Genomic DNA, 22,613 nt, shown 5'->3' with positions numbered 1-22,613 from the left:
GAGCCGTGGAGGTGCCCACCAGCTCAACCCAACTGGCTGCACTGCCTCCCTGCGAACTCCACTGCTTCTGCCCATCATGTCCCCCACCCCTCAACCCTTCATTCTCCTCATTCTAGCCTCCTCCCATTCTCCAGCCCGGCTAGGAGAAGTCTCTGAGCTTGGAGGTCATGTGCTGGGAGTTCAGTGACTTGAGCAAGTGGGGTCACCTGGGCTTCTTCTGGCCCAGCCTTGATTTGGTAGCAGGAGAGGTGAGTTTCCCTTTTCACCCCCTGGGAGAGACGACTGTGCCAGACAGCAAGATCCCCCGGGCAAGGCTGCAACTGTTGGCCGGACTTCTGAAGTGGCGCCTGGCATTGCTGAGGGTTCGAATCGCTGATTGGGGAGGGAGGGAGGAGGGAAGGTGGTCTGTGCCTGCCTACTGAGCCCAGAAACACCTGAGGGGGTCAGGGAGGGAGAAGGGGGAGCGGAGTACAGTGTACCTTTTCCATCCTTTGATTTCTTCCGGATGGGAACGCTGGGGGCCGTGACGGGGGAGGGGCAGCGGGGAGGCTTCAGCTTCCGGACTGCAGGAGAAGAAACGAGAACATGGAGGAACTGATGTCCAGATCGGGCCGGGGTGGGGGCCTGGGCTGCGTGGTAGCAGCCTGGGGGCAATGCACCTTTCCTGTTGTGAGGGAAGCGCGTGGAGCTGGCTGAAGGGTGTTGAGGCAACTGGTGTCTCTGGAGATGTTGTTGGGGTCTGCCTTTGGTGGGAAAACAAACCAGGAAAGGCCCACACCTACTAAGGTCCAGTACCCTGCCCCGAGGAATGGGGCTGGAGTAGTGGCTGGAGTGGGTCATGCAGATAATAACAGTAATAATAACTGTGGTATTTGTTAAGCGCTAACTCCCTGGGTTCCCAGAGTGTGTCTTGGGATTCCTGTTGGTGGGACAACATAGTAAGTGTTTTCCAAATGTTATCATTATTCAGTGCTTAGAACAGTGCTTTGTACATAGTAAGCGCTTAATAAATGCCATTATTATTATTAAGTGCTTACTATGTGCTAGGCACTGTATTAAGCACCGGGGTGGACACAAGTAAATCGGGTTGGACACAGACCCTGTCCCACATGGGGCTCACAGTCTGAAACACAAAAAATCAGGGCTCCATGTTACAGATGAGGTAACTGTGGCTCAGAGAAGTGAAGTGACTTGCCCAAGGTCACACAGCAGACGAGTGACAGAGCTGGGATTAGAATCCATGACCTTCTGTCTTGGCACTTGGTAAGCATTTAATAAATATGACTAGATTAGAGGTTCCCTGCAGGCCTCTCTAAGCCTTGTGGCAATGGCACAAATTCATTCATTCATTTGATCATATTTATTGAGTGCTTACTGTGTGCAAAGTACTGTACTAAGCACTTTGGAAGTACAAGTAACAAATATAAATACAATCAATCAATCATATTGAGCGCTTACTGTGTGCAGAGCACTGTACTAAGCGCTTGGGAAGTACAAGTTGGCAACATATAGAGACGGTCCCTACCCAACAACGGGCTCACAGTCTACAAGGGGGAGACGGACAACAAAACAAAACAAAAATGCCTAGTACAGTGTTCTGCACACAGTAAGCACTCAACAAATACCATTGATTGATGGATTGATTGATTGGCATGGGCAAGATGACTACCTGGTGGCTTAGCCTTGGTAATATCTACCCTGGGCTGGTTGGGGGGTGGGTGGGTGGAGGTGTGTGCGTGTGTGTGCGTGTGTGTGTGTATGTGTGTGTGCATGCATGTGAGCACACTCACAGATCCCAATTTCAAGTCTGAGAGGACTCCCTCTGGGCCTCCCTTTACATTTCCGCAGGGTCCCAACATGAGCCGGCAGATAAAGTCCGGTCCCAGTGAGGGATATGCTGATTCCAGCATTTCCGGCAGAGTGACTTCCCAGGGAACTATGACTGGGGAGGGTTGGTTTCCCTAACAGCTCAGCTGAGAGATGGGGACTTGCAGAGCCCCGGCCCAGTGTCCAGGGACTGTTAGGGACACTCAAGGGTTTGGATCAATCCCTAGAGGGCCACTCCGGGCCTGGCCATTCCCAATCTGGGGTACTCTCCAGAAGGGAGGGGTTGCTTGGGCTGGAGGAACCAGTCAGCTTGTAGCAGGGGGTCTTGGGCTCCACACCCTCTTGTCTCTCTCAAGCCCCTGACACTTGCCTGCTAGGCAACCTTGGGTATGTCATTTAACTTCTCTGTGCCCCAGTTTCCCCTTCTGTAAAATGGGGATTTAATGCCTTTTCTCCCCCCCGCCCCCCCTTATACCGTGACCCCCATATGGACAGGGACTCTACCCGACCCGATTATCTTGCCCGGTGCTTGGACCATGGTAAGTGCTTAAAACATTATTATTATTACCATCATCATCCCTACCACTGTCGTCATCATCATCATCATTATGATTATTCCCAGCCTGGGGCCCAAGCACTCACAAAGAGTCCCTTTACCTTTCAGAAAAAGCCTTCCCTCGTCAGAAGCTGATAAGACAGACAATGCAACCGGCGACAGTGGGAGCTGCTGATTAGGCCTCAGCTTTCAAGGAGGAGGAAGTCAAGATGAGGCTTACTCTTGGCATCCTAGGGCTCATGACTAACGACTCCATTGTACTGCACTCTTCCAACTGTTTAGTACAGCGCTTCAGTGACTGAATGAATGGATAGAATGCTTGGACTACTTTTACTATTCTATGTATTGTGTTAATGATGTGCATATAGCAGCGTGGCACAGTGGAAAGAGCTCAGGCTTTGGAGTCAGAGGTCATGGGTTCAAATCCAGGCTCCACCAATTGTCAGCTGTGTGATTTTGGGCAAGTCATTTCACTTCTCTGGGCCTCAGTTACCGCATCTGTAAAATGGGGATTAAGACTGTGAGCCCCACCATGGGACAACCTGATCACCTTGCAACCTCTCCAGCGCTTAGTACAGTGCTTTGCACATAGTAAGCGCTTAATAAATGCCATTATTATTATTATTATAGCTTTAATTCTGTTTGTTCTGATGATCTTGACACCTGTCTACATGTTTTGTTGTCTGTCTCCCCCTTCTAGACTGTGAGCCTGTTGCTGGGTAGGGACTGTCTTTATCTGTTGCCGACTTGTACTTTCCAAGTGCTTAGTACAGTGCTCTGCACACAGTTAAGCGCTCAATAAATATGATTGAATGAATGAATGAAAAAGCCATAGTATAATTTAATGGCTGTTCGTTCCTAAGCGAGTGTGTGTGTGTGTGTGTGGTGGTGGGGGAGGAGCAGTGACAGTGTGGTCTAGTGGAAAGAACTTAGAACTAGGAGGCAAGAGACCTAAGTTCTAGTCCAAGCTTTGCTCCCCTAGGTTGGGCAAGTCACTTAGCTGGGAAGAGTCACTCAGGCAGGATTAGGAGGCCCAACAAAATACCCAGTCCAGGGATGCTCTTAGGAAGGGACTAAAGTTCACGGTGCTGGGATGGTCCCAGGTGAAATTTCAAGTCCTAGAGCAACATAGAGTGAGGTGCGATAAGACCCCTGAGGAAAGGGATCGGTAATGTCACCTCCTGAAACAGGAAAAGTCAGTGCCCCCACCACTCAGCTCATCTTGGGCAGGGAATGTATCTGTTTATTGTTGTAATGAACTCCCAAAGCACTTAGCACAGTGCTTTGCACACAAGCAGCGCTTGATAAATACAGTTGAATGAATAAATGAATGAATGAATGATCACTTAGGCTCGAAGCTTCCTAGTTTCCATGGCCTGGCACTGGCTCTGCTCTTCAGGTGCCCAACAACTGTCTGACAGAATTAGAGAAGGCAGAGCCCGATTGTGGGGAATTGCATCTGTACTGCAAACTTCCCTTTCTGATATTCCTTTCGCTGGATAAATACCTAGATTTTTTTTATGGAATTATGTACCACTTTTTCCAAAATGCATAGACATTAATTACTTCATCTTGAAGTCACACTATCCCTGAGAAACAGGGAAAGGCAGCAGTTATTTTAAAGATGCTGATACTGAGGCCCAGGTCATATAGCTGTTCAGTTTTTCTTTTTTAAATGGTATTTGTTAAGTGCTTACTATGTGCCAAGCACTGTATGGATATGAGATAATCAGGTTGGACACAGTCCCTGTTCCACTTAGGGTTCAGAGTCTTAATCCCTATTTTACAGATGAGGTAACTGAGGCAGAGAAGTTAAGTGACTTGCCCCAGGTCACATGATGGACAAGTGGTAGACTCCTAGGCCCATGTGTTCCACTAGAACACAGTACTTCTTAATAGCAGAGATGGGGCAACTTTGGAGTTTCCGGGCTCCCTAAATAAGTGCTCTTTTCACTAGACCAACTGTGGTCTTCTCTTGCCCTTTCACAACTTTACAACCCAGAAGTTCGGATAAAGAACACTCAGGTCCCCTTACTATCAAGGGGAAGGGAATGACAGATAAAAGGGAGGGAAGAGTGGAAAACTTGATGCTAATTCAATGTAAGAAAGCTTGTCCAAAAAAAGGGAGCGTTTCACAGGGCAAAGGAGGGTTTTGAGGTCACAGGTTCTCAGGGTTTACTAAAACCTTGTGTATGTGGTGTAATTAGAGGAGGAAGTGTCAAAACCTGCATCCTGGCAGAGGCAGGCAAGAGTTGTACTGGCAGGGCGAGCGCAAGGAAATACTGTGAGGGACCTTGAAGAATTATGAAATGGGCAAGAACTCGCAATATGTCCTGGGCAACAAAAACTTCTTTTTAACTTTGCACGTCAAATTAATCCAAGTTGGGAGTTTCCTCTTCAGCCCTGGGGCCCTTAGACAGAAAAGAGGTTATGCACAGCACCCTCAGACCAAAAATGCTGCACGAAAATGATTACTTTTTTATTTCCCCAGTGTTCCGGTGGAGGTGGGACAGTCAGTGTGCCATTTTACAGGGAGAGAAATTGAGGGCCAGAGTGGGGAAATCATTCTCCCACTCTGAGAATGGGGGTGGCCAGGGTTAGATTCCTTGCTGTCCTGGTACCATTTCATAGCTCTCTCCTTGGTCAGTAGCTCTGATTTTGATAAGTCATGGCGAGCAAGTGCTAGGATAGAAGCAACATAGCCTGGTGGAGTCAGAGGAGCTGGATAATAATCCCGGCTCTACCACTTGTCTGTTGTGTGACCTTGGGCAAGTCACTTGACTTCTCTGTGCCTCAGTTACCTGTTCTGGAAAATGGGGATTAAAACTGTGAGCTCCATGTGGGACATGGACTATGTCCAACCTGATTAGCTTGTATCCACCCCAGCACTTAGTACAGTGACTGGCACAGAGTAAGACCTTAACAAATACCTTGAACTTACCCCTACCCCCAAACAAAAACAAACAACCCCCCCCCCTCAACTTTTCTAAGTAAAATGGGGATTAAATCCTGCTCCCTCCTACTTAGACTGTGAGACCTATGTGACAGGGACTATGTCCAACCTGATTATCTTATATATATATATATATATATATATATCCTAGCACATAGTACAGTGCTTGGCACACAGTGCATAACCTTATTATTATATGATGGTAGACCAGATTCCTCACTGGTCTAAGCCTGAGTCCCCTCAATCTGAAAAGCTGAATTGTCCATTATCTTGAATCTATCCCAGTGCTTAACACATAGTAAGCCCTTAACAATTAACACAGTTATTACCAATTACCTTTTTTCCTCTGCTTCCCAGCCACTGGCTTCCTTATGGCTTCCTCCATGGAGTCTTCTTCCTCCAGGGACACTCCGTTGCTAATCCCTTCACTCTGGAAATCTCCGGGTCCCACGAATACATAGCTGGTGAGGGCAGAGGACTCCCTATTCTGCAATATCCCAGAGCCATTGACTGCAGAAAGAAAACATTGGCCTTCACTGAGGCAGGGCAGGGCAGAATCTGGGCCCTGAATTTTAGAGTTCTGTGGAAACCAGCTGGTTCCCAACTGGAAATATTTTTTTGGCCAAATGATCCAAACCCTCAGTGAGGAAGGAAACGTCAGCCCGGCTGTGAGGGAGCGTGCCTGCGACATTTATGACTATGCCAACAAATAGAGCCCAAAGAACTGAACTGCGGAGGAAGGAATTGGTGGATTTTGAGTGGGGGACGGTTCCTGGCTCTGCTCTGCCTTAGTTTAGAGCTTTAAGGGTGTTCCTTAAAATGACATTTTCCTACTGAAGTCAGAACCTTCTGTTTGCCCAGGACCCTCTCCACAAAGCCTGCCTCATTCCTAGGCCAGAAGCTTTCCAAGGGGAGCGGTCCAGGTTGCTAGGAGGGAAGTCAGAGGCCAAGCCAGGAACCAGGCTGCTGCCTGATCCTGCTTGGGCCTGATTGGGTGGGGCCACACAAAGAGGGCTGACCAGGAGCGGCAGGCTACAGAAACTTTCTCTGACTGTGGCTCCTCTCCATCTTTTTAAAAGCATTCGGAGAAATCGAAATCCTGGCCTACCCAAAGCTGCCCCTCGGCTGGTCCCTTGGCCAGTCATAGCCCTGGTCGTCCCTTGACAGGAAAGGGATGATCCCTCCCTTTCCTCCACTACCAACTGGTGATCTGTGGCCCTGGCTGGGGGCTCAGATTTGGCAGGCAGGGCCCCGTCCCTTCATGCCTCTCCCAAGCCCCTCCCGAAGAGGCAGGATATCCTTGCTCCACTCCACCTGCAGGGCAGAGAAGAGCCGGAGCACACATGCGCTTCTCATCCAGGATGTTGTTGGGGGACTCCATGTTCAACAGGACTTCAGCAGCCACCGTGGGTTGGGCTGTCTCCTCAACACCATCTGGAGGGAGAGGAGGAAGAGAGGATGGTCACTCTGAAGTCAGTCCTCAGACAAGGGCTCTGGGTTCTCTTGTTCATGGCCAAGAAAAAGACCCATTCGGGTCAGGGGCTCCTTGGATGGTTTGCTGTCCTCACCAGGCTGCTAGCATATTAGACCTCATGGGAACCCTGGATTAATCAATCATTTTCCAGTCAGTCAGTGGGTTGAAAGGATCTAGTGAAGGCCACTCTGTGTCAAGGGTTGGTATTGGGAGTGCTGGGGCATTACAAAAAGAAAAACAAAACAGGCTCCTTTTTAGCTCCCTGAGAACAAGGACAATCTCCTGAGGGGGAAGAGGGGGATGTGTGAAACAGTCAAAATACCCAGTAGGAGCTCTGAACATTAAAGAAACAAGAGAGCGCAAACAGCAGGAGCCTATAGATTGCCCCTAGTTTACAGCTGACATGATAGAGGTAAACCTGGGAAAATTCAGGGAGGAAGCGGGTAGTGAACAGAGTTTTGAAGCAGAGAAGTAGCTGTGTAATTGTATTTATCGAATGCCACTGGGTGTAGTGCATTTGTACTTGGGAAGAACAAACCAAAGAAGTCAAAGGAGATGTCACAATAAATGATTGACTGTACAGTGCTGAGGATGGGTAGAAATATAAACAGCGTGGAAGAGGGGATGGAGATGGGAGAGTCAAGAGCGAGGTACAGTTAAGAAGGTAGCGTGGGAGGAATGAAGAGGTTCTGAAGGCAAGAAGAAATGCAGGACTCCAGGACGGACGAGAGGTCGGGGTGAGAGAGATGGATTTGAGAGTCATCGGGCAAAGAGATGGCCGCCGAAACCACGTGAACGGATGAGCTCCCGGACAGAGTGAGTGTAGAGTGAGAAGAGTAAGGAACCGGAACTGAGCCTGGCAGGGTGCCCTCCATAAGAGGATGACCGACAGAAAGAGAGCCAGCGGACGAAACTGAGAAGGACCAGCCATTGATATAGGAGAACCGTGTTAGTGGTCGCTGAAGCCGAAGCTGGCTATTGCGTCTAGAAAGGGATAGTCCAAGGTATCAGGAGCAGCTGAGTGGTCTTGGTTATAAGAAGGCAGAGGAGAAGAAGCCACTGGAGTGTAAGCAGTTCCTAGAAAATATCTGAAGCACAGTTCCAGGTTTCTCTCCTTCTGGGGCCCACAGGGCTGGCAGGGGGACTCACCTGCTAGGAAGGGGAGCCCTGTGGATGATGAGGAAAGCAGGCCTTGCTTGGTGGTAGAAGGTCTGACTCCTGAATGGGCAAGGCCAGCAGCAGGGCAGGATAAGGGAAGCATTGAGCCAGTGGGTGCTGTCAGTAAGAGGGCACTAAAGATGCCCTCATCACCTTGAGAAAGCTCTGTTAACATCTGTATAAACGGGGTCAGATTAGCTTGGACTTGAGTGGGGGAAGGGGATGGGGCAGGTGTTCACTGGCCCCAGGGGAAAGGAAGTTGGGGAGGAAAGGAGTGCAGATAGGGGTCTCTGTGAACACTGTAGAAAGTTACAGTGGTCTTGTCTCTGACTACGGGCCTCAGGGAGATCTCAGGGGAATGGGGTGAGTCCACGTACACTCCTCCTCTCCTGCCCATCCAACCCCAACCAGAAGGAGTACTGACCGGCCAGGGAGATGCTACCCCCAAGGATCTGCTCTTCCGCCACGTCCAGAGACTGGTCAGCCATGATGCCATTGGGTGCCTCGTCGGACTCCAGCCCCGAGTACACGTGCAGCAGGTCCGTGCAGGGCACCTGCTCCACGATCACAGCTGGGAATACCGAGGGGTCATCGAGCTGCGGAGGGGACAATGAGAGGGGTTAGCTAACGTTGGGACTGGGGCTGTGAATATATCGGGGACATTTATTGAGCACTTACTGTGGGCAGAGCCCTGTACCGAGAGCTTGAGGATAATAAGCTATTTGTTAAGCTGCATTATCTATGTACTTTTCCTCTCCCTAACTTTCCCGTCACTGTAGACGGCACTACCATCCTTCCCGTCTCACAAGCCCGCAAATTTGGTGTCATCCTCGACTCTGCTCTCTCATTCACCCCACACATCCAATCCGTCACCAAAACCTGCCGGTCTCACCTCCACTACATCGCCAAGATCTGCCCTTTCCTCTTCATCCAAACTGCTACCTTGCTGGTTCAATCTCTCATCCTATCCCGACTGGATTACTGCATCAGCCTCCTCTCTGATCTCCCATCCTCTTGTCTCTCCCTGCTTCAGTCTACACTTTACTCTGCTGCCCGGATTGTCTTTGTACAGAAATGCTCTGGGCATAATAATAATAATAATAATGGCATTTATTAAGCGCTTACTATGTGCAAAGCACTGTTCTAAGCGCTTGGGGGATACAAGGTGATCAGGTTGTCCCACGGGGGGCTCACAGGCTTCATCCCCATTTTACAGATGAGGAAACTGAGGCCCGGAGAAGTGAAGTGACTTGCCCAAAGTCAAACAGCTGACAACTGGCGGAGCTGGGATTTGAACCCATGACCTCTGACTCCAAAGCCCGGGCTCTTTCCACTGAGCCACGCTGGGCATGTCACTCCCCCCCTCAAAAATCTCCAGTGGTTGCCTGTCAACCTACGAATCAAGCATAAACTCCTCACTCTCGGCTTTAAGGCTGTCCATCCCCTCGCCCCCTCCTACCTCACCTCCCTTCTGTCCTTCTCCAGCCCAGCCCGCACCCTCCGCTCCTCTGCCGCTAATCTCCTCACCGTTAGGCCTCGTTCTCACCTGTCCCGCCATCGACCCCCGGCCCACATCATCCCCCTGGCCCGGAATGCCCTCCCTCCGCCCATCCGCCAAGCTAGCTCTCTTCCTCCCTTCAAATCCCTACTGAGAGCTCACCTCCTCCAGGAGGCCTTCCCACGCTGAGCCCCCTTCTTCCTCTCCCCCTCCCCATCCCCCTCCCTACCTCCTTCCACTCCCCACAGCACCTGTATATATGTTTGTACAGATTTATTACTCCATTTATTTTACTTGTACATATTTACTACTCTATTTATTTTGTTAATGATGTGCATCTAGCTTTACTTCTATTTATTCTGACGACTTGACACCTGTCCACATGTTTTGTTTGGTTGTCTGTCTCCCCCTTCTAGACTGTGAGCCCGTTGTTGGGTAGGGACTGTCTCTATATGTTGCCACCTTGTACTTCCCAAGCGCTTAGTACAGTGCTCTGCACACAGTAAGCGCTCAATAAATACAATTGATTGATAGGGACCATCTCTATATGTTGCCACCTTGTACTTCCCAAGCGCTTAGTACAGTGCTCTGCACACAATAAGCACTCAATAAATACAATTGAATGAATGAATAATCCCAGATCTGCCACTTGGCTGTCGTGTGATCCTTGGGGAGGCTACTTAACTTCTCTGTTACCTCATCTGTAAAATGGGGAGTAAGACTGTGAGCCCCATGTGAGGTAACCTGATTAATTTGTCTCTACAACCAGCGCTCAAAATCTGCCACTTGGCTGTTGTGTGATCCTTGGGCAGGCTACTTAACTTCTCTGTTACCTCATCTGTAAAATGGGGAGTAAGACTGTGAGCCCCACGTGAGGCAACCTGATTAGTTTGGCTCTACCCCAGCGCTCAAAATCTGCCACTTGGCTGTTGTGTGATCAATCAATCAATTAATCAATCAATCGTATTTGAGCGCTTACTGTGTGCAGAGCACTGTACTAAGCGCTTGGGAAGTACAAGTTGGCAACATATAGAAACAGTCCCTACCCAACAGTGGGCTCACAGTCTAAAAGGGGGAGACAGAGAACAAAACCAAACATACTAACAAAATAAAATAAATAGAATAGATATGTACAAGTAAAATAGAGTAATAAATATGTACAAACATATATACTTATAAACAGGTGCTGTGGGGAAGGGAAGGAGGTAAGATGGGGGGATGGAGAGGGGGACGAGGGGGAGAGGAAGGAAGGGGCTCAGTGTGGGAAGGCCTCCTGGAGGAGGTGAGCTCTCAGCAGGGCCTTGAAGGGAGGAAGAGAGCTAGCTTGGCGGAGGGGCAGAGGGAGGGCATTCCAGGCCCGGGGGAGGACGGGGGCCGGGGGTCGACGGCGGGAGAGGCGAGAACGAGGTACGGTGAGGAGATCAGCGGTGGAGGAGCGGAGGGTGCGGGCTGGGCAGTAGAAGGAGAGAAGGGAGGTGAGGTAGGAGGGGGCGAAGTGATGGACAGCCTTGAAGCCCAGGGTGAGGAGTTTCTGCCTGATGCGCAGATTGATTGGTAGCCACTGGAGATTTTTGAGGAGGGGAGAAAATGTAATGTGTCAGAAGTGGGATTTGAACCCACTCCTTCATACGGAGACCAGAACACCCATTCCGGGGAAGGAAAATACCTTGAATCTGGCACCTTAGGCCACTCGACCATCCTTGGGCAAGCTACTTAACTTCTCTGTTACCTCATCTGTAAAATGGGGAGTAAGACTGTGAGCCCCACGTGAGGTAACCTGCTTAGTTTGGCTCTACCCCAGGGCTCAAAACAGTGCCTGGAACAAATACCATCAGAACAGTAATTGTTATCATTATTATTATTATTATTATTTCTCCCTTGCGACGGAGAGCTCGGGGCGTGTGGCATTGGCCTCGTGTGGTTCGGCCATGCCCGCTGTGGGGGCGAGGCGCCAAGGCCCACAGGCCGCAAGGGGCGGGGCTGCGCGGGAAGAGCGAGCGCCTCCAGCGCACTTCCGGCCGGCCCCCCGCCCGCCCGCGCGCATGCGCGTGAGCCTGTCGCCGCGCCCCACATGCCACCAGGGGGCAGCAGCGCCGAGGCCTGGCGGAGGCCGAAACCCCCCTCTCCATCCCCCAAAGAATAATGGTACTTGTTAAGCGTTTACTACTACTACTACTGCTAATATTGATGGTATCTGTTAAGCGCTTACTCTGTGCCAATCAATCAATCGTATTTATTGAGCGCTGACCGTGTGCAGAGCACTGTACTAAGCGCTTGGGAAGTCCAAGTTGGCAACATCTAGAGACAGTCCCTACCCAACAGTGGGCTCACAGTCTAAAAGGGGGAGACAGGGAACAAAACCAAACATACTAACAAAATAAAATAAATAGAATAGATATGTACAAGTAAAATAGAGTAATAACTATGTACAATCAATCAATCAATCGTATTGATTGAGCGCTTACTGTGTGCAGAGCACTGTACTAAGCGCTTGGGAACTATAAGTCTGCAACACATAGAGACAGTCCCTACCCAACAGCGGGCTCACAGTCTAGAAGGGGGAGACAGAGAACAAAACCAAACATACTAACAAAATAAAATAAAATAAAACAAACATACATACATATATACAGGTGCTGTGGGGAAGGGAAGGAGGTAAGATGGGGGGATGGAGAGGGGGACGAGGGTTATAAGCACTGGGGTAATAATAATAATAATGATAATGGCATTTATTAAGCACTTACTATGTGCCAACCACTTCTAGACTGTGAGCCCGCTGTTGGGTAGGGACCGTCTCTATATGTTGCCAACTTGTACTTCCCAAGCGCTTAGTACAGTGCTCTGCACACAGTAAGCGCTCAATAAATACGATTGAATGAATGAATGAATGTTCTAAGCGCAGGGGAGGTTACAGGGTGATCAGGTTGTCCCACGGAGGGGCTCACAGTCTTCATCCCCGTTTTACAGATGAGGTGACTGAGGCACAGAGAAGTTGTGACTTGCCCAAAGTCAATCAGTCAATCAATCAATCGTATTTATTGAGCGCTGACCGTGTGCAGAGCACTGGACGAAGCGCTTGGGAAGTCCAAGTTGGCAACATCTAGAGACGGTCCCTACCCAACAGTGGGCTCACAGTCTGAAAGGGGGAGACAGAGAACAAAACCAAACATACTAACAAAATCGAATAATGAGAATAGATATGTACAAGTAAAATAAATAGAGTAATAAATATGTACTATCAATCAATTGTATTTATTGAGCACTTACTGTGTGCAGAGCACTGTACTAAGCGCTTGGGAACTACAAGTCGGCAACACATAGAGACAGTCCCTACCCAACAGTGGGCTCACAGTCTAGAAGGGGGAGACAGAGAACAAAACCAAACGTACTAACAAAATAAAATAAAATAAAATAAAACAAACATATATACATATATACAGGTGCTGTGGGGAAGGGAAGGAGGTAAGATGGGGGGATGGAGAGCGGGACGAGGGTTATAAGCGCTGGGGTAATAATAATAATAATGATAATGGAATTTATTAAGCGCTTATTATGTGCCAAGCACTTCTAGACTGTGAGCCTGCTGTTGGGTAGCGACCGTCTCTATATGTTGCCAACTTGTACTTCCCAAGCGCTTAGTACAGTGCTCTGCACACAGTAAGCGCTCAATAAATACGATTGAATGAATGTTCTAAGCGCTGGGGAGGTTACAAGGTGATCAGGTTGTCCCACGGGGGGGCTCACAGTCTTCATCCCCATTTTACAGATGAGGTAACTGAGGCACAGAGAAGTTAAGTGACTTGCCCAAAGTCACACAGCTGACAATTGACAGAGCCGGGATTTGAACCCATGACCTCTGACTCCAAAGCCCGTGCTCTTTCCACTGAGCCACGAGGTCATCAGGTTGTCTGCCCCACGTGGGGCTCACAGTCTCAATCCCCACTTTCCAGATGAGGTAACGGAGGCGCAGAGACGGTAAGCGACTTGCCCAAAGTCACACAGCGGACAAGTGGCAGGGCTGGGAATAGAACCCATGACCTCATTCCCAGGCCCGTGCTCTGTCTACTAAGCCATGCTGCTTCTCTATCCCCCATCCCCATTCTCAGCCCAATCCCCATCCCCACCCGACAGAGACTATTCCTCAGGGCCCTGGTTTCACCCAGCCCACAAACCAGGGCCAGAAAAGAAGTAAGGCGGTGAGTGAGGCATTGGGTTTTTTTAAATGTATTCGTTAAGCGCTTTCTATGTGCTAGGCACCCTACTAAGCGCTGGGGTACAAGCTGCTTGAGAGTGTGAGCTCTTTATGTGCAGAGATTGTCTCTGTTTATTGTTGTAGTGTACTTTCCCGACCCCCCCGAGCGAATGCCCTCATCATCATCATCATCAATCGTATTTATTGAGCGCTTACTATGTGCAGAGCACTGTACTAAGCGCTTGGGAAGTACAAATTGGCAACATATAGAGACAGTCCCTACCCAACAGTGGGCTCACAGTCTAAAAGAGTGGGCTCACAGTCTAAACCCTCCCTCTACCTATCCGCCAAGCTAGCTCTCTTCCTCCCTTCAAGGCCCTACTGAGAGCTCACCTCCTCCAGGAGGCCTTCCCAGACTGAGTCCCTTCCTTCCTCTCCCCCTCGTCCCCCTCTCCCTCCCCCCCATCTTACCTCCTTCCCTTCCCCACAGCACCTGTATAGATGTATATATGTTTGTACATATTTATTACTCTTACTTGTACATATCTATTCTATTTATTTTATTTTGTTAGTATGTTTGGTTTTGTTCTCTGTCTCCCCCTTTTAGACTGTGAGCCCACTGTTGGGTAGGGACTGTCTCTATATGTTGCCAACTTGTACTTCCCAAGTGCTTAGTACAGTGCTCTGCACACAGTAAGCACTCAATAAATACAATTGATTGATTGATTGATTTCCCAAGTGCTCAGTACAGTGCTCTGAACACAGCGCTCAATAAATGTGATTAAACAAACGAGTGAATGAATGAGTTGGACACAGTCCATGTCCCACACGGGGCTCAAAGACTTAACCCCCATTTTACAGATGAGGAAACATAATGTGACCTAGTGTTTAGAGCACAGGCCTGGGAGTCAAGAGGACCTGGGTTCCAATTCTGGCTCTGCTGCTCATCTGCTGTGTGACCTTGGGCAATTCACTTCACTTCTGTGTGCCTCAGTAATTCCATCTGTATAATGGGGATTAAGATTGTGAGACTCTCATGGGTCACGGACTGTGAACAACTCTGTTATCTTGTATCTACCCCAGTGCTTAGTACAGTGCCGGGAACATAGTAAGCACTTAACAAATACCATTAAAAGCAAAAATGAGGTAACAGAGGCACAGAGAAGTGAAGTGATATGCCCAAGGTCACACAGCGGACAAGTGGCAGAGCTGGGATTAAAACTCAGGTCCTCTGACTCTCAGGCCTGTGCTTCATCCACTAGGCCTTGCTGCTTCTACGCAACTCATTCATTCAATCATATTTATTGAGCGCTTACTGTGTGCAGAGCACAGTACTAAACACTTGGGAAGTACAAGTCGGCAACACATAGAGATGGTCCCTACCCAACAACAGGCTCACAGTCTAGAAGGGGGAGACAGACAACAAAACATGTAGACAGGTGTCAAAACCATCAGAATAAATAGAATTATAGCTATATGCACATCTTAATAAAATAGAGTAGTAAATATGTACCAGTAAAATAGAGTAATAAATCTGTACAGATATATACAAGTGCTGTGGGGAGGGGAAGGATCATCATCATCAATCGTATTTATTGAGCGCTTACTGTGTGCAGAGCACTGTACTAAGCGCTTGGGAAGTACAAGTTGGCAACATATAGAGATAGCCCCTACCCAACAGTGGGCTCACAGTCTAAAAGAGTGCCATGCCCACAGCGTTTCTGTACAAAGATAATCCGGGCAGCAGAATGAAGAACAGTGCTTTGCACATAGTAAGCGCTTCATAAATGCCATAAAAAAAGGTATAGACTGAAGCGGGGAGAGACAGGAGGATGGGAGATCAGAGAGGAGGCTGATGCAGTAATCCAGTCGGGATAGGATGAGAGATTGAACCAGTAAAGTGGCAGTTTGGATGGAGAGGAAAGGACAGATCTTGGCGATGTTGTGGAGGCGAGACCGGCAGTGAGACTCAAAGCCTGAGCTGCGGCTTTGCCCATTCTGTAATTTCTGCACATCCAATGGTCCCCGTTATCATCTCTGTTGCCGCTACGACAGTGAGGAGAGTTGATCAGTCAATCAATGAGTGGTATTTATTGAGTGCCTACTGGGTGCAGAGCATTGTCCTAAACACTTGGGAGTCTACAATTGAACAGGTAGACACTGCAGGGAGAGCTCGTATACTCTTTTAGGCCGCTTTAGCAGTGCTGGTTGCCCTGAGAGGGTAGCTCTGAACAACTAAAATATATCGCTGTGGGCAGGGAAAGTGTCTGTTTATTGTTGTACCATCCCAAAAGCTTAGTAGCGTGCTTTGCACACAGTAGGTGCTCAGTAAATATAATTGAATGAATAAATGAAAATATCTTGAGTAGGTAGGGTTATTATTAATCAATGGTATTTATTGAGTGCAGAGCACTGTATAAACACTTGGGACAGTACAGTGCCACCAAGTTGATAAACACGTTCCCTGCCCAAAATGAGTTTACAATCTAGAGGAGTTTTACAGTCTACTAAACCCTTACTGTGTGCAAAGTGCCAGGGTAGATGAACGATAAACCAAATAATCTATCATGTTTATTGAGCTCTTGTGTGCAGAGCACTGTAAGCACCTTGGTAGAGTGTAATGTAACAGAGGTGGTAGACTTGTTCCCTGTCCGCAAGGATTTTGCAGTCTAGAGGAGGTGCTTGCAGCCTAAACATGATCAGATCGGACCCTATCTTTGTTCCAAATTAGGTTCACGATCCAAGAAAGGCAGTGGGGCCTGCTGGAAAGAGCTCTCATCTGGGAATCAAGAGTCCTGGGATCTAATTCCAACTCCGTCATTGATCTGCCTTGAGACCTCAGGTATATTATTCAATTTCTTTGGGATCTCCTAGGGTTGTTTTTGAGGCAGCAAGAGGATGGGGGCCAGCCCAGCCCCCTCCACTCTGCCTCCTGAGTCTGGGCAGAAGGAAGAAGTACTAACTGGGCTGGTAGTCCAGCAGTTTTCCTTCTATTTGCAAATTAGGAGAAGCAGCGTGATGTAATTGATAGAGCATGGGCCTGGAAGCCAGAAGGTCAATCAATCAATCGTATTTATTGAGCGCTTACTGTGTGCAGAGCACTGTACTAAGCGCTTGGGAAGGACAAGTTGGCAACATATAGAGACAGTCCCTACCCAACAGTGGGCTCACAGTCTAAAAGGGGGAGACAGAGAACAAAACCAAACATACTAACAAAATAAAATAAATAGAATAGATATGTACAGGTAAAATAAATAAATAAATAAATAGAGTAATAAATATGTACAAACATATATCCATATATACAGGTGCTGTGGGGAAGGGAAGGAGGTAAGATGGGGGGATTTAGAGGGGGACGAGGGGCAGAGGAAGGAAGGGGCTCAGTCTGGGAAGGCCTCCTGGAGGAGGTGAGCTCTCAGTAGGGCCTTGAAGGGAGGAAGAGAGCTAGCTTGGCGGATGGGCAGAGGGAGGGCATGGGGGATGACGTGGGCCAGGGGTCGATGGCGGGACAGGCGAGAACGAGGTAAGGTGAGGAGATTAGCGGGAGAGGAGCGGAGGGTGCGGACTGGGCTGTAGAAGGAGAGAAGGGAGGTGAGGTAGGAGGGGGCGCGGTGATGGACAGCCTTGAAGCCCAGGGTGAGGAGTTTCTTTTTCTAATACCAGCTCTGCAATTTGTCTGCTGTGTGACCTTGGACAAGTCATTTAACCACTCTGTGCTGCAGTTGCTTCATCTGTAAAATGGGGATTAAGACTGTGAGCCCATGTAAAACAGGGATTGTGTCCAACCTGATTTGCTTGTATCCACCCCAGTGCTTAGTACAGTGCCTGGCACATAGCGAGTGCTTAATGAATACCATAATCATTATTATTAGAGAAGGAGCAGACTTTAATCTGAATAAATAAGTAATTTATAATATATAATTTAAAGATATATACATAATAATAATGGCATTTATTAAGCACTTACTATGTGCAAAGCACTGTTCTAAGTGCTGGGGAAGTTACAAGGTTGATCAGGTTGTCCCACGGGGGCTCACAGTCTTCATCCCCATTTTACAGATGAGGTAACTGAGGCCCAGAGAAGTTAAGTGACTTGCCCAAGGCCACCCAGCTGACAAGTGGTGGAGCCAGGATTTGAACCCATGACCTCTGACTCCAAAGCCCATGCTCTTTCCACTGAGCCACGATGCTTCTCTTAATTAAGAGAATTACATAAGTAATTCTGTTTGTTCTGATGACTTGACACCTGTCCACATGCTTTGTTTTGTTCTCTGTCTCCCCCCTTCCAGACTGTGAGCCCGTTGTTGGGTAGGGACACTTTCTCTATATGTTGCCAACTTGTACTTCCCAAGCGCTTAGTACAGTGCTCTGCACACAGTAAGCGCTCAATAAATGTGATTGAATGAATAAGTGCTGTGGGGTTGGGGATGGGGTGGAAATCCCTCCTGCCTTCCTCTGCTCCGCTTTAACTATGACAGGCACCTGCGCATGTTTCTTAAGGACCCACCAAGCTGCATCTGCACAAAATGAGACCCTCGGGTGTGATTTCCATCATAGTTCAAGGGGATCCTGGTGAGCTTCATTCTGTGCCCATAAATCCACTGGAGGAGAGATCCTGGATGAGCTCCTTTTGTCCCTAGAGAAGCATTATGGCTTAGTGGCAAGAGCACAGCTTTGGGAGTCAGAGGTCGTGGGTTCTAATCCTAGCTCCGCCACTTATCAGCTGATTGACTTTGGGCAAGTCACTTAACTTCTCTGTGCCTCAGTTACCTCATCTGTAAAATGGGGATGAAGACTGTGAGCCTCACGTGGGACAACTTCATTACCTTGTATCTACTCCAGTACTTAGAACAGTTCTTGGCACATAGTAAGTGCTTAACAAATACCATTATTATTATTATATAACTGTCAGACTCTGAGCTGTGAGGAGCCTGAACTTCTGCTCATCTAATCTCACTACTCCACTGATTTTGGCTTATTTTTATCTGTTTTCTTTATGTCATCTTAATGTGTTTTTACCCTCCTCTCCTTATGTGTCTGTTGCTGGCCCCCTCTCTCTCGTTATAGTTTTACACTGTGAGGTCCTTGGCATGGGTCAGGGACCAGGTCCAATTTCCACCTATATATTCTTCCCCAGCACTCAGTACAGTGCTCTGCACACAGTAAGCACTTAATAAATACTATTAGCAGGTGGCTTAGTGAGATAGAGCACGGGTTTCGGAGTCAGAGGTCATGGGTTCAAATCCCAGCCCCGCCACTTGTCAGCTTTGTGACTTTGGGCAAGTCATTCAACTTCTCTGTGCCTCAGTTTCCTCATCTGTAAAATGGAGATTAAGACTGTGAGCTCCAAGTGGGACAACCTGGTTACCTTGTAGCTGTCCTAACGCTTAGAATGGTGCTTGGCATATAGTAAGCGCTTAACAAATACCCTCATGTTAGTGCTTAGAACAGTGCTTGGCACTTAGTAAGTGCTTAACAAATACCATCATTATTATTACTACTACTAGAAGGTTTTCACAGAAATATTGGCTAGAAGAACAGGGGAGTGAGATAAATCAAGGGAGACTGATTTCAGCCTTGCAAATTAGCCAAGGCCCACAGGCTCAGAGCCCACAATAGGGTGTGCTTCAAACAAGAAAGGCTGCGAATTGAGCTGGAAAATAAAGCTCCCAGCGAACAGGTGATTGTCCTGCCAGCAGAATCCTCACTGCTAAGTGGGGTGGAGGGCTGGAAATGTTTTTTGCGCCTGGGCGGATTGTTCTCCACAAAAATCCTAAGGTCTCCTCCGTGGCCATACCTCCATTCCATTGCTGGCGAAGTCAAACATCAGGTCATTGGGCTGCACGGCGATGGCCATGGTGCGGAGGCGGGGGCCTCGATGGCAGGGAGGAGGAGGTCAGGGGTCACGGGCGTTGGGCCACAGGAATTTGGGGTGTACCTCAGAGCTCGTGCCTACTGCCCCAGCTCAGGGGGCGGGAGGCCCGGGCTCCGGTCAGAGCTGCATCCTGGGCCAGTGGAGCTTCATCAGACTGGCGAGACCTAGGAAAAAAGGAGGGAGAGGTAGAGGGTTATTCCCACAGCTTGAACATCCTATTTCCTCTCCCTTCTTTTCCCAAGCGAAGGGTCACCACCCGTCGTCCTTCCGAGTGGGACTGGTGGGTGTGGGAGATCCAGAGGGACGGCAGCCTTCTCTTGTGACCTGCCTTCCTCGTCGCACTCATTAATCTGGAACCAACCGCTCCCCTCCCCTGGCCAGAACAGAAGGGGATGGCTGGTTGGCCATTTCCACAGAAAACATCCTTCAGTAGTCGGCGTCCAGAGCCGAATTTAGCTGTGAGATTGGAAAATGAGGGAGGGGAGTAAAATTCCTCAGTAATGTTCCTTCTGGAGACTGCCCGGGAGCTCTGGACTGTTATTTAAATGAAGGGGTAGGAAGATTTATTATAAAGGCTCATCCCTCCATTTAGCCTTTCCTAGCCTACTGGTTTTCCCTCCTCCTGTTACCATTTCTTGAGTACCTATTATCCTTGTCTGCAGAAGGCAGGCATGCAATTTTAAGTGTATTATTCCTCTTATTACACATGCTAGTATAGAACAGATCTCACCAATCCAGTGCTTTTGGGTAGAGTCCCGAGGGGAATATGAGAATATTTTTCAAACCGCAAACCACTGTTGGATTGTTGCCAAATGTGAGATCTACCCAGTGGAGACGCAGGTTATAAAAAGAATATTACCCTGGGAATACTGCACCTAAAACCTGGGATCTGCCCTGGAGAACACCCAACTGGCAGATCAACTGTACTTTTGTAGTTGGGACCAGATTCCTCGCTTGACTTAGGAACTCACATTTGTGTTCGGTCCTGCAGGTTTGGTTCCACTTTGGTTTTCAAAGTGGAAAAACTATTGGAATAGCTTTTGGAAAATGAATTATATTTGCTGAGCCCTTACCCTGTGCAGACCACTGAAACGCTTAGGAGAGTACAATAGAGTCTAAAGACAGGATCCCTGCCTTCGAGGAGCTTACAATTTTTTCTCCCTGAATTATTCATTAAAAGGAATGGGAAGACTTGTCACCTTCTACTAATGGCGGGTTCATCTTTGTGCCTTCTGGACTCAATTCAGTTGTATTCATTCATTCATTCATTCAATCGTACCTATTGAGCGCTTACTGTGTGCAGAGCACTTGGGAAGTACAAGTCGGAAACATATAGAGACGGTCCCTACTCAACAACGGGCTCACAGTTCTAGTCCTTCACACTGACACAGGGGTAAAGCCAATTCTCCCGTATCAAACAAGATGTTCATTTCTGCCCACCTTAAGGACAAATGCCCAAGTCTTTCTTCATTCCCGCTCCACTCACAGACATATACATAACCTTTCTATAGGCATCACCTCAAATCTCAACTACTTGGCTTTCCCAGAACGTCCTGCATTCTACTCACACAAAATACGAGGGGAACGTGCTCATTCAATCATTTCAACTCTTAAAGCAGAACGCTCTGCACGTTAAAACTTACTCAAAGAGGAGGGTGCGCCCAATCCCACATTCACACAATGTTTTCAGTACTTTAAAACTGGAGAAGCAGCATGGCTCAGTGGAAAGAGCACGGGCTTTGGAGTCAGAGGTCATAGGTTCAAATCCTGGCACTGCCAACTGTCAGCTGTGTGATTTTGGGCAAGTCACTTAATTTTTCTGTGCCTCAGTTACCTCATCTGTAAAATGGGCATTAAAACTGTGAGCCCCCCATGGGACAACCTGATCACCCTGTAACCTCCCCAAGCGCTTAGAACAGTGCTTTGCACATAGTAAGTGCTTAACAAATACCATTATTATTATTATTAAAACAGAATGGAGAGGTTTTCTGGTCATCATCAGGAACTTCTTCATTGGGGGCGTTAAGAATCAGCTTCCAGCACACACAGATCTCTCATGTAAGAATGGTTTGGTGCCTGCAACTTTTATTGAGCGCTAACTGTGGGCAGAGCACTGAACTAAACATTTAGGAGAGTTCAATACGACAATAAATGGACACATTCTCTGCCCACAGTAAGCTTACAGTCTAGAAAGGGAGACAGACATTTATATAAATAAGTAAATTAAAGATATATACATAAGTGCTGTGGGGCTGGGAAGGGGGATGAATAAAGGGGGCAAGTCAGGGTGATGCAGAAGAGGGTGTCAAAAGAGGAAAGGAGGGCGTAGTCGGGGAAGGCCTCTTAGAGAAGCAGCGTGGCAGAACGCTCTGCATGTTAACACTTACTCAAAGAGGAGGGTGCACCCAATCCCACATTCACACAATGTTTTCAGTACTTTAAAACTGGAGAAGCAGCATGGCTCAGTGGAAAGAGCCCGGGCTTTGGAGTCAGACGTCATGGGTTCAAATTCCGACTCTGCCAATTGTCAGCTGTGTGACTTTGGGCAAGTCACTTAATAATAATAATAATAATAATAATGGCATTTTTAAGTGCTTACTATGTGCAAAGCACTGTTCTAAGTGCTGGGGAGGTTACAAGGTGATCGGGTTGTCCCACGGGGGCTCACAATCTTCATCCCCATTTTACAGCTGAGGTAACTGAGGCACAGAGAAGTTAAGTGACTTGCCAAAAGTCACACAGCTGACAGTTGGTGGAGCTGGGATTTGAACCCATGACCTCCGACTCCAAAGCCCGGGCTCTTTCCACTGAGTCACGCTGCTTCCCTTAACTTAACTTCTCTGTGCCTCAGTTCCCTCATCTGCAAAATGGGGATTAAGACTGTGAGCCCCACGTAGGACAACCTGGTCACCTTGTATCCCCCCAGCACTTAGAACAGTGCTTTGCACATAGTAAGCGCTTACAAATGCCGTCATTATTATTATTATTGGAGGAGGTGGGCCTTGATTAAGGCTTTGAAGTGAGGGAGAGTCAGATTCGAGGAGGGACGGCATTCTAGGCCATAGGCAGGATGAGGGTGA

The 22,613-nt window shown here is 48.2% G+C and overlaps 1 protein-coding gene across 1 annotated transcript in view; it reads right to left on the bottom strand.

Annotated features, from left to right (window-relative positions):
- Window positions 1-19,663, bottom strand: part of ELF4 (E74 like ETS transcription factor 4) — a 29,044-nt gene extending 9,381 nt beyond the window's left edge. The window contains exons 1-5 of the mRNA XM_038748543.1: window positions 19,456-19,663; window positions 8,393-8,564; window positions 6,651-6,770; window positions 5,673-5,846; window positions 480-563 (exon numbers count right to left, since the gene is read on the bottom strand). Of these exons, the coding sequence (XP_038604471.1) occupies window positions 480-563; window positions 5,673-5,846; window positions 6,651-6,770; window positions 8,393-8,564; window positions 19,456-19,515 (610 nt within the window). The 5' untranslated portion in view covers window positions 19,516-19,663. The remainder of the gene's footprint in view (window positions 1-479; window positions 564-5,672; window positions 5,847-6,650; window positions 6,771-8,392; window positions 8,565-19,455) is intronic.
- Between the last annotated feature and the right edge of the window lie 2,950 nt (window positions 19,664-22,613).

This window comes from Tachyglossus aculeatus, chromosome 6, assembly GCF_015852505.1.
Source record: "Tachyglossus aculeatus isolate mTacAcu1 chromosome 6, mTacAcu1.pri, whole genome shotgun sequence".
Taxonomy (NCBI): Eukaryota; Metazoa; Chordata; class Mammalia; order Monotremata; family Tachyglossidae; genus Tachyglossus; species Tachyglossus aculeatus.
Note: the sequence above shows the minus strand (reverse complement) of the source record. Positions and strands in the feature narration are given on the sequence as shown.